This window comes from Thamnophis sirtalis, unplaced genomic scaffold (genome assembly GCF_051295495.1).
Source record: "Thamnophis sirtalis isolate CommonGarterSnake01/CBP01778 unplaced genomic scaffold, rThaSir2_p1.2 scaffold_10, whole genome shotgun sequence".
Classification (NCBI taxonomy): Eukaryota; Metazoa; Chordata; class Lepidosauria; order Squamata; family Natricidae; genus Thamnophis; species Thamnophis sirtalis.
Window position 1 is genome coordinate 21,962,334 of NW_028261390.1, and position 14,483 is coordinate 21,976,816.

Below are 14,483 nucleotides of genomic sequence, written 5' to 3' on the forward strand. Positions count from 1 at the left end.
ATACTCATTTAGATTAGTGTACAGCTAGATTCAGCATATGTATACCATATATTCTTTTCTTTTTATGCCTTTGTATGTCTACAAGTTTGCTAAAGAAAATGAACATCAGCAAGAAGGCAGGAGGGGCTGTTTTTAAGGAGGAGAAAAGAGGAATTCCATGTTAAACAAATATAAATAGATCACCTTAAAATGTAATACTAAATCAGTGTTTCTCAACCTTGGCAACTTGAAGATGTCCGGACTTCAACTCTCAGAATTCCCCAGCCAGCATTCGCTGGCTGGGGAATTCTGGGAGTTGAAGTCCGGACATCTTCAAGTTGCCAAGGTTGAGAAACACTGTACTAAAAGGTAACTTGAAGGAACTGTTTTGACATTGAAAATCAATATGATCTAGTGGTTAAGTCATTGAACTAGCAACAGGAAATACAAGGTTGTATCTCTCCGCAGCCATGGAAAATTACTCACAGCATTTTGGGGTGGTTGGAAAGGAGAGATGGAAAGCTATTTTTGCCACTTGAACCTGTGGAGAAAATACAGGTAATAAAACTGATTAATGTTGTTCTGTAATAAGACAAAATAGTAGTATTGCCCTTAATGGTTGAGAAACTGCCTTCAGTTCCTCCTTCTGGTGTGCTCATCAGAATCCTCGGAGTATCTTAAAGAGGATTTAAATTTGGAAAAATCCTAACAAATAAAAAAATAAGACATGATGCTAAATACTAAGCATTTGTATGATTCTCTTAGTGTTGTTGGGAATTTATTAAGTAGCAACCATATTTATTGAAGCAAAACTGTTATTAGCTATTTACTGTGTAAAATAAGACCAAGTCTTATTTTCTTTTAGACTTGAAAATAAGCACTTGGGCTTAGTTTCGAGGTGATCTCACTTTTTTTGATGTGCAGCAGGCCAGACTCGGTAAGCTGGACGTGCCGTGGATGCAATGTCACCTCCATTCCGAACCTTCAGCATTTAGAATGGAGACTTTTTGGCAAATGGGAAGAAAATGGGGAGGGGGATTTTCCTGCCTGCCATCTGTGCTGAGCTTGAGAAATGTATGAAAATTCCCCTCCCCATCTTCCTCCCGTTCACCAAAAAGCCTCCCGGGAGCCTCCCAAAAAGAAGGAAAAAGCAAAGCGGACGGCCGCAGAGCTGCCAGCTTCGAGGACGCGGTCCAACTAGCGGAAGCACTGCGCCCGGAAAGAGAAAGGCAAAAGCGATATTTGAGCTGCCCCAAGGGGCAAGCGGGCTGCAGCTGGACAATTGCCTCCCCCCCTGCGCTTGCACCGTCACTAGTGCTGGCTGTCCCCATCCCTCTGGCTTATTTTTGGGGTAGGGGTAATATTAGGTCCACCCCCAAAAAATTAGGGTTGGGATTATTATTGGAGTGGGCTGTGTTTTTGGAGAAACACGATAGATCTTAGGGTGAAATGCACTCAAAATAGTACTGGTTGGAACTTGGAATATTGCCTCATTTATTTCTCTTGATCTTTTTTGTTTGCATAGAATTGCAGACAGGAAAGCAGCGAGGTCATTCAGGACACTGCAAGGAATAAAATGCTATAAAGGGAAAGTGTCTACAGCAGTGATCCACAACTTTTCTGACTCCATGGGCCAGCAGAAGTGGGGGTGGGGGCAGCAGGGGAGAGGAAGGATAGTTTTGTGCTTGCAACCTCGCTTCCTCGCATGTGCAAATGAAATTTTACATACTTGTGCCGCCCAGTTCCCAACAGGCTGCAAACCAGGATCGGTCTCCGGCCCAGGGATTGGCCGCCCCTGGTTTAGAGAATGGGCTCTACGGTTTGGTATAGTTGAAGACCAGATACATCCTACACATTTCTTTTCTAAGGTCAAGAGTGTATTGCTCAAGTGCCTGGAAGTTGCTCTTATTACAAAGAAATGATAAATCAAGATTAAGTCTATTGGTGGAGTTGTCAGGTTAAGTCAGAACCTGCAGTTCTCAGTACTGTGCACAGATGTTCAACAAAAAGAGAAATTGAATAAGGGAAACTTGAAATATGTACAAATATTTTTAAACGATTATTGTATTTTCTTTCTGCAAAGGTAATTTGAAGGCTGCAAGGCATTTTTTTGCCAATGAATCCACACTGCAGCATAACTTAAAATACAAGAACAGACAGAGACGATGCATATTTGAACTTCACTAAAGAGCCCCAAAGACAGGCCAGCTGTAGACAGAGAAGCGTATCCAGAATCTATAGTTCATAGTGCTTCAGTTGAAAAACAAATTGTGCCACTGTGCAAGATAATAGCATGTAGGAGCAATGAAAATGCTCATCAGAAGTTCCCAGCATAACTCCAGAAATTCCAGTGAAATATGATTCCAGAAAAGAGCAATAATTAAATAACCTAGGCAGGAACCATATTTATCAATTTCATTTAAATTCAAATTTAAATTTTTTGATCCGCTGTCATTTTTAAAGAGCAATCTTTGGCTTGAAAAAGCAGAATCATCTAAATAAAAAATTAAAGGTTTGGTGGGAGGACTTAGAGAAATCCCACTTGTGCTGGGAGATTCACTATCATCTTTAAGGGCCTGTACTATGCAAAGTAATGGGTTAAGTGCAGTACCAACATTTTAATTTTAGATTACATATCAGCTTTGTAAAAATGAATATAGTGAACGCTAGACTGAAAATTACAGCTGAGTACTTTGGGGGTTTCTGGGGCCAATAATGAAGACCGCAAATAGCCCTTTCTCTCAGGTTATGTACCTTTAAAGTATATGAGACAAACATCCAGGTCTCTGTACTTGAAAACTTATGAAGTCACTCAGTGGCTGTTGCCCCAACTGGATTTAACAATTATGGAACTGTTGCAACAAGTGGATTTAACTCAGTAGCTATCAGGGGTGTCAAACTCGATCACGTACGGGCTGGATTGTGATGTATCACAATGTTTTTTGTCTTTGTGGAACTGGGCGAGGCGTGGCCTCCGTGTGGCATATCCAGCCTGTGGACGGCCAGTTTGACAGGTCTGCTATTTTTCATTCCCTATGTTAATAGCTTGTTCACCCAATGTTTATTATAAAGGTCTCCTAGTGTCAACCAGTTTAAATTCTTCAATAATAAGACATAACTCGGGGGTGTCAAACTCAAGGCCCATGGGCTGGATTCTGCCCATGGGGTACTTAGACCTGGTCTGCAGGGCTGCCCTGGAAACAGCGAAGGAACAGGCCGCAGTGCTTCTGCCAGCGAAATAGTCTCCTGACCTTTGTTTTCAGTTGCCAGGGCCTCCTGCAACCCTCTGCCAGTGAAAATGGAACTCAGGAGGGTCATATGCGGGTTGCAGGAAGCCGTGGCAGCTGAAAACACAGCTCGGGAGCTTGTTTTCGCAGGCAGTGTGCTTGGGCCACCACAGCTGCCCCTGACAGGAATGACGTTGAGCTGGCCATGTCCACCCTGCCCCCTCCCCCCGAGGTCAAACACAACCCTGATGCAGCCCTTCATGAAACTGAGTTTGACACCCCTGACACAACTCATTCTTCAGCCCATAAAAACTCAGTAACACCCATTCTAGATAAAACATCCTACAAAATAATAGCCCTTTTCTCTATAGTAGCATGTCTCAATTTTAGTAACTATATGATATGTGGGTTTCAACCCAAACTCCCAATCGGGATAGTGAAATCCACACACATTAAAGTTGCTAAGGTTAAGAATCCCAAAGGTGCCTTTCCAAAAGGTAACTGGGTTTTCTTGATTTCTTCTTTGGAAATGTTTTGCTGCTTATTCAAGAACTGAGGAAGCTTCTTGAATGAAAAGTGAAATATTTCCAAAGAAGAAATCAATAAAGTCCAGGTGCCTTTTGGAGAAGCACCTTCGGAACAACCATGTCCTGGATGATTGAGAATCTCCATAGATCTAAGGTTAAGAAACACTGCTCTATAACGGGGGTGTCAAACTCAAGGCTTGCTAGCTGAATCCAGCCTGCAAAGTGCTTAGATCTGGCCTGCAGGGCCACCCTGGATATAGCGAAGGACCGGCCCACGGTGTGTCTGCCAGTGAAAACTGAGCTCGCAAGGATTCCTCCCGAGCTCCATTTTCGCTGGCAGAGGGTTGCAGGAGACTCTCACAGCCAAAAACAGAACTCGGGAGCAGAGCTCTTGGGCCACCGGTGGCACCCTTGACACGAGTGACGTCAAACTGGCCATGCCCACCCTGGCTCCCTGAGGTCAAACAAAACCCCGATGCAGCATCAATGAAATCAAGTTTGAGACCCCTGCTCTATAACCTCCCAGAAAGCTCCTGGGGAAAAAAAGGGTAATATGTAAATGCTTGGTAATATGCAAGAGAATCCTAGAAGTCTGGTTAACTTATTTAAAAGTGAAAGTTACCTAGTGACACAGAACTGACCATCATATAATAGAGTAGAATACAGAACTTACAAGATGGATCTATTTTGAACAACAAAGACAAAAAGGCAAACCGTGTCTGGTAGAACTTCCATGGCCTTTCCATGCATGAAAAAAAGGCAGTCTTCAATTACTCAAGTTACCACGGGCCTTTCAAAAATTATTGAGTTTACGGTCAGAGTTATTTTGCTCTAAATCTTCCATCACATTTTTCCCCTTTTTGCTTAGGTGTGTCTCATATAAGCAGACATGGGGGGGGGGCTCCTTTCAATTCAGCAGAATAATTTTCATCAATAAAATAATTGGATTGAGTGATTTTTTTCTGCTATGTGGACATACATATTTTCAAAGAACAGACACACCACCAAATTATCTTCATCTGGTTCCACATGAAACAAAGTGAACCAAACTTAACTTTAACCAAGCCGAGAAAATAAGTATTTTGTAGTTTTATTACAAAGCTTTTATTTAAAAAAAACATGAAAACAACAACAAAAATGCTCAGCACATTAACTCAAATTGGAATGACAAAATATATATTGGTTGTCTTCTCTCTCTTTTTTTTTTTTTGGCAAAGGCTAGGCCTTAAACAAAAAAAACATCAATGTTCATTTCAACAACTGGCATAAAATCCCACTAAACAGGCTAACAGAAACAGATACAAGTACAGAACATTCGAAGTAATAATAATCCAAGTGCTGGGCTTTAAAAACAAAAACAAAAACCAAGGAAATTCAGATAGGTGAGTAGGAGAGTTTACTGAAATCAGATCCAATAAGGTATGTGTCTTTTATACATATAAAGAGATGAAGTGGATCACATGTTTAGTGTACATATACAATGATTTCATATGTTACAAATAGTTAATTCAAAAAACAAAAAGGGCTTTATCCTCCAAATGCTTTGTTCTTCTCCAACAGGAAAAAAAGAAATCTACTATTATTTAAAAACCTTTTCTTAAAAAGAAAACTCCGGGGAGGGGATTTCAATGCTTCTTTAAAACCTCAAAGTCAATAAAAATGTACACCAAGGCAATAACTAAAGTATAGAAGCATTCAAGTTTTATCTTTTTAGAACCTGAAAAACCAAGATTCATCCTCTTGCACCATTAAATAAACTGAATAATGTCTTCCTCAAGAAATTATGTTTTGGTTCCTTCAGTGTGAACGGGCAAGATGAAAGCCAGCGCTGCTGCCGCTGCCACCGCCTTCTTTTGACTAAAGCAAAACAAATACAGCGGAACTATTTTGTTGCTGACTCATAGAAGATACAAATGGAGGAGTGTAAGGCGGACTGGAGATAAAAAGGGGGAAGATCTGAAATGCTACTCTTGGCTCTCCTTTTTGAGTTGGACTCGGAATTCTGTGATGGTGAAGGGATGTGGCAGTGATTGTCTTTATGATTCAATGTCTTTAGCAGGGACACCAGGGTAAAATTTGACACCCTTAGACATACACCTTATATGCCTGTTTAAAATGAAGGACATCCATGGAGATTTTAACAAGCTTCCATTTCAAGAAGAGGTCCTGATGTTGCTGCCTTCGTCTTGCAGGTTGAGAATGTGTGTCGCTTCCCACCTGCAAAGAACAATACAGTAAATATTTTTTAGAATTGCATATCAAAGTACATTACTATGTATTATTCATTGGTTTAATTATACTCTTACTATGTAGGTAGTACCTTCACAATCTAAGCATCATCATACCGGCTTAGAAATTCTAAGAGTTGAAACGCATGCATCTGAAGGGGGTCCAACATGGGGAAGACTGGAATAGAGCAAGGCTAGGCAACCTGATTCCTTTCTTACCCTCTGGGCTGCAACTGCCAGCTTGCCTCACCATTGGTTACATTGGCCAGATAAGATCTGGAAGACACCTGCAAATTTGTTCTTATGATTTTGATAAGCCTTATGGAAGCAGTTACTCTGCTTTATACAAAAGATGCATCTAGATATTGTCCAATGACAACTTCCGATATATGGAACAAATTAGAATTCAATCTGACATACAAAGTTCTAAACAAAAGTGTAAGAAACTCTAGATCCCAAAGCAAATATATATTGTATATAATGCTTAACGTTAACAATATACAGATGCTCAATGAGGTATTCAATAGAACAGGGTTTCCCAACCTTGGCAACTTGAAGATGTCTGGACTTCAACTCCCAGAATTCCCCAGCCAGCGAATGCTGGCTGGGGAATTCTGGGAGTTGAAGTCCGGACATCTTCAAGTTGCCAAGGTTGGGAAACCCTGCAATAGAAGACAATGTTGGTTCAAAAGTAAACCTCTATAAACTATGAACTAATATCACACTCCCCTGAATTCTAAGTAAATGTAATTTTTAAAGTAAAAACTCAACATAGTCCCTCCTAAGAAATACTGTAATAATGACGGTAAATTCTAGTTTATGATCCTAAATGCAAATCACCAGATCCCTGAATTTGGACACATCGATAAGGGGGGGGGGGGAAACCTTTCAAATCACTGAACAGTTAAAAGGGATAATTTTGGTTATCAAATGCAACTATCTACCCAATGCAGGAATCCAAATTAAAACATTTATGATGGATGATACTCCCAATGAAAGGCTGCAATAATATACCAAGGATCTATTATGCTTTTGCCTGAATGAATTGCCACAGGTTCTTACATAAATATGATTGTAGGTAGTTTAGTTACATAAACGTTAGAGCTCTTAGCCAAGTAATTTAGATACAGTCACTAGCTGATCTTTCAAATTCGTGTCCAAACTCAATACAAAACACTTTAGTTTTAAGATACTGTAGTTCCCCAAAAATAAAACAGGGTGTTATTTTCTTTTGACTCTGAAATAAGCACTTGGCCTTATTTTTGGGGAGGTCTTACTATTTTTGAGGTGCAGGAGGCGGCGAGCGTGGTCACCTCATGGCTGCTGCTGTATTGTAATATTTTTGGGGAGGGCTTATTTTCAGGAGAGGGCTTATTTTAGGGCATGCGCTCAAAAGCTCTATTGGGCTTATTATCCAGGGAGGTCTTATTTCCAGGGAAACAGGTATCATATTAACATGAATATGATGTTAACATGAATGTGTTTACTAAATCCATTCACATTACATTTTTACTCTAGGTTACTAAACACCTTCCAGATGAGGAAGTGGAAAAGCATATTATTATAAATATACCGGGAAAATAATTGTTCAAGAACACAAACCCTAAGCAAATCATGCTTTTAAGGTTGCAGGACACCGTGACCCGTCAAAAGCACGTTCCACAAAAGCGCGGTCGCCGAAATCGCGTATGTGACGTCATCACAACGCGACGAAAAAGATCGAAAAATTGAAATAAAAATTAAATTACAGCAAGCCGATTCACATAAAGGTAAGGGTTAGGTTAAGGGTTAGGGTTAGGGTTAGGTTAAGGGTTAGGGTTAGGGTTAGAGCGTTAGCGTTACGTTTAGCGTTAGGTTAAGGGTTAGCATTAGGTTTTTCGTTACGTTAAGGGTTAGGGTTAGGTTTAGGGTTAGGTTTAGGGTTAGGTTTGGGGGGGTTAGGGGAAGGTTTTAGCTTTATTTTTACATTTTTCGATCTTTTTCGATCTTTTTCGTCGCGCTGTGATGACGTCACATACTCGCTTTCGTCGACCGCGATTTTGTCGTCCACGTTTTTGTGGTAGAACCGCAGGACACATTCACCTTATGCACATTCACCACCATGAATGAATATAAACATGATCAATGCACAAAGGTTATTTTGCAGAGGTTTTATTTTATTTTACTATTTTTTTTTTCACATTAAATCTTCCTAACTCATTGAAAAAGCAGACCCCAGTGTCCTCTGGAGTTGAAAACCACCCATTCAACTGCAGTGGTGTGGATCTGACTCACCCAATTCTAATTTCATCGTAAAATTATCTTATAATAACTATTTTAAAAAGCCGCATCAGTTTCTGTCTTTAAAAAAAAAAATGCCCGAGAAGGGGATCAAAGGGAACTATGAAGGACTTTCTTTTTCAAGGAGGACAGAGAAGAGGCCAAGCGAAAAAAGCAAAGAAACCACTGGAAAGAGAGCACCCTGCAGATTTATATTTATTTTAGGCCTTTTCATCCCAGATTTTCAAAGGTTTGGTCCAGGTTGCTCTTCCTGAGAAGGTTTTCCTTTCAGTCTTACATTAAAACATTCTGTTTCCTGTCGAGGAATAGCCTTCAGGCACCAGGCCAGCAGTTCACGGCACAAGCAGAGCAATTCAGAGCAATTCTCCATTAGAGCCGGGAAAGTATTCCTTGCTGTAGAAAATGAAATGCTCCTCTGTTGAGATGAGTTCCCGTCCCCTCAAACCCACACCCTTTCTCTTTCCCTTTGACACCTTTCTTTGAAGTGGGGAGATTAGAATAATGTCCAGTCTTTCTCCAGCCCACCCTTTTCAGAAATAGGATTGACGTTGATGGTAGCTATGATTTTCTTCCCAAGCATCCCTGTTATTCTTAATAGATCCCATTTTCATACATCTGAAAATGTGAGTGCTAATTTTTATAAGAGGGTACTGTCAAACAAGGATGTGGTGGCTCAGTGGCTAAGGCGCTGTGTTTGTCGATCAGAAAGTTTGACAGTTCGGCGGTTCGAATTTCTAGCGCCACATAACGGAGTGAGCTCCTGTTACTCGTCCCAGCTTCTGCCAACCTAGCAGTTCGAAAGCATGTAAAAATGCAAGTAGAAAACTAGGAACCACTTTTGGTGGGAAGGTAACAGCGTTCCGTGTGCCTTTGGCATTTAGTCATGCCGGCCACATGACCATGGAGACGTCTTTGAACAGCACTGGCTCTTCGGCTTACAAACAGAGATGACCACTGCCCCATAGATTTGGGAATGACTAGCACATATGGGTGAGGGGAACCTTAACCTTTACCTACCACCAAACTTTAATTGTATGTCTCTGCTATTTACTTCTTTAAACATAAATTCTGCAGCCTATAGAGTTGTCTTGTTTAAATCCAAGTATTGAAGTCCTTCACCCCCCCAAAATGATAGTAGCAACAACATTGCCTCCTGCAACTGCTAGCTAAAAAGCCAACCATAACTGGAGATCCTTTCCATTTCCTACCGATAAACCGATTGGAGCCTTAAAGGAACATAATGGAGTTTCCTAGCAGATATGAAACAGGTCATGCCAGGATTCCTTTCAAGAAACCACAGGTATGTGCTACAGAGACGGAAGATTTCCCACATCTAAGGCTCCACTGGAGGGCTGCAGCTGAAGTTTAGCCAAGCCAGGCAAGCCCAAGCAAAGCCTAACCCGCAAGTGAAGTCGGTGCAATCAAAGGCAGCAATTACAGCTCCCTGGCTGTGGCTAGGCTTCAAAGCAAAGCGCTCCGAGTCACATTTTAGCATATGTGAAGCCTTGAGCCTCAGCCACAAAACTAGATCTGCCGCCTCTGCCATTTGCGCTGGAGTGCAGCTCTGTGACTGGAGCAGAGAAACGCGGAACTGTTCCTCAGTTGTTGGGTGTGTGGTTTTTTTTTTTTTTTTAAAGACTCCACAGTTGAAAGATAACAGTGAAATTTTGGCAGCAAGAAGAGTGCATAATTGAAGACTTGTGGCATGCAGAGATCAGAGGCTGGATTTTAATCTCCCCCCCCCCTCCTGTCCACCTCCCAAGAAACTCCCAATAAGGTTTTGTCCTTTTCTATACTGTACAATTTGAAAAGGACTGGAGCAAGCAAAAATATATTTGACACAAAAGAATGCTTTTTTTAAAAAAAAAATTGTTTTGGTTGGGTTTATTCATGAATAAATATATAGACGAAGGATAACTTTAATGGCTGACCTCAAACTAAAAGGGACAGGGAAGTGAATCAACACCAGTCTCTCTCATGCCAGGGTCTCATGATTTAAACCACCTGAGAAAATGTTCGTTCATTTGACTCTTGGGTTCCAACATTTCCTCCGGCAATTTGTTCTACAGCTCTCTTTACCACAAAATAATTACAGTGTACTTAATATGTACTTAATACAATGTATCTTTAATATAAAATTCTACTTCAAATCTGCTTGTGTTCTAAATTTATCTTACAGATAGTTTCTCCCAGAGTCTATTTTGCAAAACAATTTGCAAAAATTATTTTAAGAAAACAAAAGCCAGTATCTAAGTTATGTTAGATTGTCTGTTTGCAATATTTTTTTTCTTTTACCGCACATTTCTAAACTACAATATTTTTTGTTCCTTTCCTTTGAGAATTTTACCATGAAACATAAAACTGAACTCAAAATCTAAGGTCAGCATAATAATTTAGCAACATATAACAGTATGCATCTAATAAATGCAATTAAATTTATTAGATGCAATAAATAATAAGATAATTGCAATAAATAAATGAAATGGATCCTTTGAGTTGGCGTTAAATTTCTGTCAAGTTCTAGGCTGTTTTCATAAGGAAGACTCATGAAATTTTAAAAATTTTGCCTCCATAATAAATTTTCAATGGCAAAAAAGAGGAGGGAGGGAAGGGAAGGAGAGGAGAAAAAAATCTGAAAAACCACAGGAAAGTAATAAAAACCATACCATCTGGGCCCCAGGTATAATTCTGTGACTGTACCGTTGCTTGCACAATAAAAGCCCTGTTACCTGGGAGTAACCTAAAAATAAATCAATTTAATGTTAACCTTGCAGGGGCAATTGTAATTAGATGAGGCAGCAATTTAATGATAAATCTTGGGCTGTTATAATTAATGATGTACTGTTATATATTACACTTTTTCTTGTGATAACAAGTACTCAGTGTTTACTGAAATAAGCTCTCTAAAAAAAATCCCACGTTAACATGCAATGAAGCAAATTCATTAAGTAGCAAACAATTCAAGTAAGATATTTTGATCTGTTAGTAGTGCTAACATTTACTTTATTCATAGATATATTTTGTTCCATCTTGCTTACTTGTTTGCTCCCCTAGGGAGGTTCTTAGCCTTCCCCTGTATTTGTGTACTATATCAGTGTTCATGTAGAAGAAGAATAGGCAGAGCTGGAGGGTGGAGTTAGATGAGTCATCAGCCTATAGTTGTTATGCTTCCACAAATGGTTCAAGTCCAACTCCCCTTGAACTCTGTTAACTGTTATCTGATACCAATTTGGTATTGCATATTAGTTGACTAGATTTTTGGGTGTAGGCTTGAGCAATAAATCTTCTGAACTTATGCATGATCCCTATCCTTCATGCCTGACAATTCTCTTGTAATATGGACTGAGCAGTGGTGGGTTTCAAAAAATTTTTAGAACCTCTTCCATAGGTGTGGCCTGCTTTGTGGGAGTGGTTTGCCAGCCATGTGACTGAGTGGGGGTCACTTGGCAGTCATGTGACTGGGTGGGCGTAGCCAACTTGTAAAATGTGGTGAAACTCACTTAACAATGCTCTTGCTTAGCAACCAAAATGTTAGCTCAGAAACTCTGGCATTTGAAGCACACAAGTCTTAAAGCTGTCAAGTTACAAGACCCTTGCACCCCTAACCCTTTAGAAAAAAAACCCAGGAATGTTCAAACTTGACAGCTTTAAGACTTTAAGGTTTAGATAGGACTCTTAGAGGCGGGCGGGGCAATTGGTGAGCCAGCCAATCAGTGAGCGGTGGGCGGGGGAAGCATGGTGTAGACGGGTGGGGGGAGGGAGCTGGAACCGGTTCTAAATGGCATGGTAGATTTGTGAAACCTCTTCTATAGAAGAGGTTAGAACTGGCAGGAACCCACCCCTGGGACTGGGCCAAAAATCAAACGTTTTACTGATACCATCATATATTTTTTTCATGGTAATTTTGAGAGAGGCAGAACTTTCGTGTCCCTTTTATATTAATAATAGAGCTAAATTATAAAGTGCCATAATGGAGCTAAATTATAAAGTGCCAAGAAGTCTGGTAGACTTCTTGCTTTTTAAAAAATTAACAAGTTTCAAAAACTGTATACAACTTGCTTTTTGAAGCAGCATCCAAACACCAATAGAAAGAGTAGTGTTATTCACATACTTTATCCTGCACCAATGAACAAATTATCTCCCATTATTGATAACAATCCTGAAGGCAACATTCTTGACAATTTAAGAACCCATGTCCCTCCAGTTAATTGATAAATTTCATCTCTACATTACCCTGGCCACTTTGGCTGATGTGAGTAATATTGGGAGTTGTATAACATCTAGAAAGCCACAGCAGCAGCCCGTGCTAGAAAATGAATGTATACTTTTCCAAAGATATGATAGACTTTTGGAAGTCTGGAATCTGTCAAAGCTATGGAAGGCAAAGGATCCTAAGGAAAGCAAAGGATCCAAGCATCCATCAACTATGGCTATTGCACTTAGCTTCAACTGTAGATTCCATTCCCCCCACCCCAGAAATATAGAATCATTAAGAAAAGATTCCCCCGCACTGGCATGCTATTTTTTCCCAGCTCTAGGGGGTAGTGCTCATCTCAATTTCTAAGCCAAAGAGCCAATGCTGTCAGAAGATTTCTCCGTGGTCATGTAACTGGCATGACTAAATGCTAAAGGTATACGAAGCGCTGTTACCTTCCCACCAAAGTGGTCCCCATTTTTCTACTTGCATTTTTTACATGCTTTCGAATTGCTGGTTTAGTAGAAGCTGGGACAAGTAACGGGAGCTCAACCTGTTACGCGGCACTAGGGATTCAAATTGCTGAACTGCTGACCTTCTGATCAACAAGCTCAGCGACTTAGCCACTGAGCCACCATATTCCTGTAGAATCATTAACAGTATAATGTTGCAGGATCCAATCAGAATTCATCATCGGGATCAGAGATTTAGTCTTCCTAATTTTTGGACTTGTGCTGAAGCCCTCAGGAAACTTCTTTTTCCAGAATGGGAGGAGGGAATGGTCACACGTGGGTTTTATCACAGCCTGATTGGTCCAAGGCTGAGAGGAAATCTATAAATACCGGTGCCTGTCCATTGCTAGCCCAGATTCTCTCTCAGCCTGGTCCAAGCTGTAGAGTAGTTGGATAGGTTCTGTTTGTTTTCTCCTTTTGGGTGAGTTCTATTCAATCTGATTCCTATTTGGCTAATTGGGCACTTTAAATTTAAATTCTAAATTGATCTGCTGCGGCCCCAAGGGACAGATCTCTGCCTCGGGCGGCTGGGGGAGAGCCCAGTGGGGCACTAGTCTCCCCCCCGCAGGCCAGGAACCTTTGCCCGTCCCCGGGTGCGGGGGTGCGGTTCCATTCAAACTGCTTCGTTCAAACTACTTGAAGGGGCTGTTTTTTTGCAGCATTCAAACTGCTTCGTTCAAACTACTTGAAGAGGCTGTGTTTTTGCAGCAGGAAAGTGAAAGAGAAACTTAAGCCTCGAGGCTCCAGCGTGCAGATCGCTCCGGAGGGGGCCCCTCGCTGCAGGCTTCCTTTGTTTGTGTTGCCGGGGAGACAGAGCAGGGGGGGGAGAGCGGCTCTCCCTGCTCAATTTAAAGTGAAGCCGGCTAGAAAAGGCCTGGCTGGGCTGCTGGTGATTATTTCCAGCCCTTTTCTCCCGCGCACGGAGTTCCGGTGGCCATTTTGGAGGCTGCCACGTGCTTGAGGCCTTGCCTTTATTGACGGGCCTAGTGCGGCCTAGTGAGAGGCCTTGAGCCTAGGTCTCCCCACAGGCTTCAGGCCCTGGTCTCAGGTGGGACTTTGGAGGCCGATTCCTGCTCCTTTCGTCAGACACGTGAGTGGGGCATGGACGAGGGAGCGGAGATTCCCCAGGGGCAAGGGGCAGGCCCTACTGGGAGTGAGGAGGCCTTGGATCAGGAGGTGGGGAGGGGGGCTCCCCCTCAGAGATCCCTTTCTTCAAGGCGCCCCTCCAGTTCTGTCTCTAGGGATGAGGCAGCTCGCCATAGGGCGCTGGAAAGGACCTTTGCCAGGGCAGAAAGGCAGGCCCAGTCCTCCAAGCCTTTATCTAGGGACAGATCCAGGTCCCCTGTTAGGCCCATTTCAGAAAGGTCTCTACTTAGAGGTTTTAGCCCGGCTTCTTCATGCAGCTCCCCTGGTAGGTCGCAGACCTTCTCCAGGAGGGGGCGTTCTCCATCCCCCATAGATGATCCTCTGGAGGGCACGTCCAGAGGCCCCTGTTCCCCCCAAAGGTTGGCCCCTCAGGGTCCTGCTTCTACTTT

General features: G+C 41.7%; 1 protein-coding gene across 7 annotated transcripts in view; it reads right to left on the reverse strand.

Annotated features, from left to right (window-relative positions):
- Positions 1–4,821: 4,821 nt before the first annotated feature.
- Positions 4,822–14,483, reverse strand: part of LEF1 (lymphoid enhancer binding factor 1) — a 118,675-nt gene continuing 109,013 nt past the window's right edge. For all 7 annotated transcript variants that reach the window (XM_087724192.1, XM_087724191.1, XM_087724196.1 and 4 more), the window contains one exon: positions 4,822–5,950. In XM_087724192.1, the coding sequence (XP_087580318.1) occupies positions 5,871–5,950 (80 nt within the window). In that variant the 3' untranslated portion in view covers positions 4,822–5,870. The remainder of the gene's footprint in view (positions 5,951–14,483) is intronic.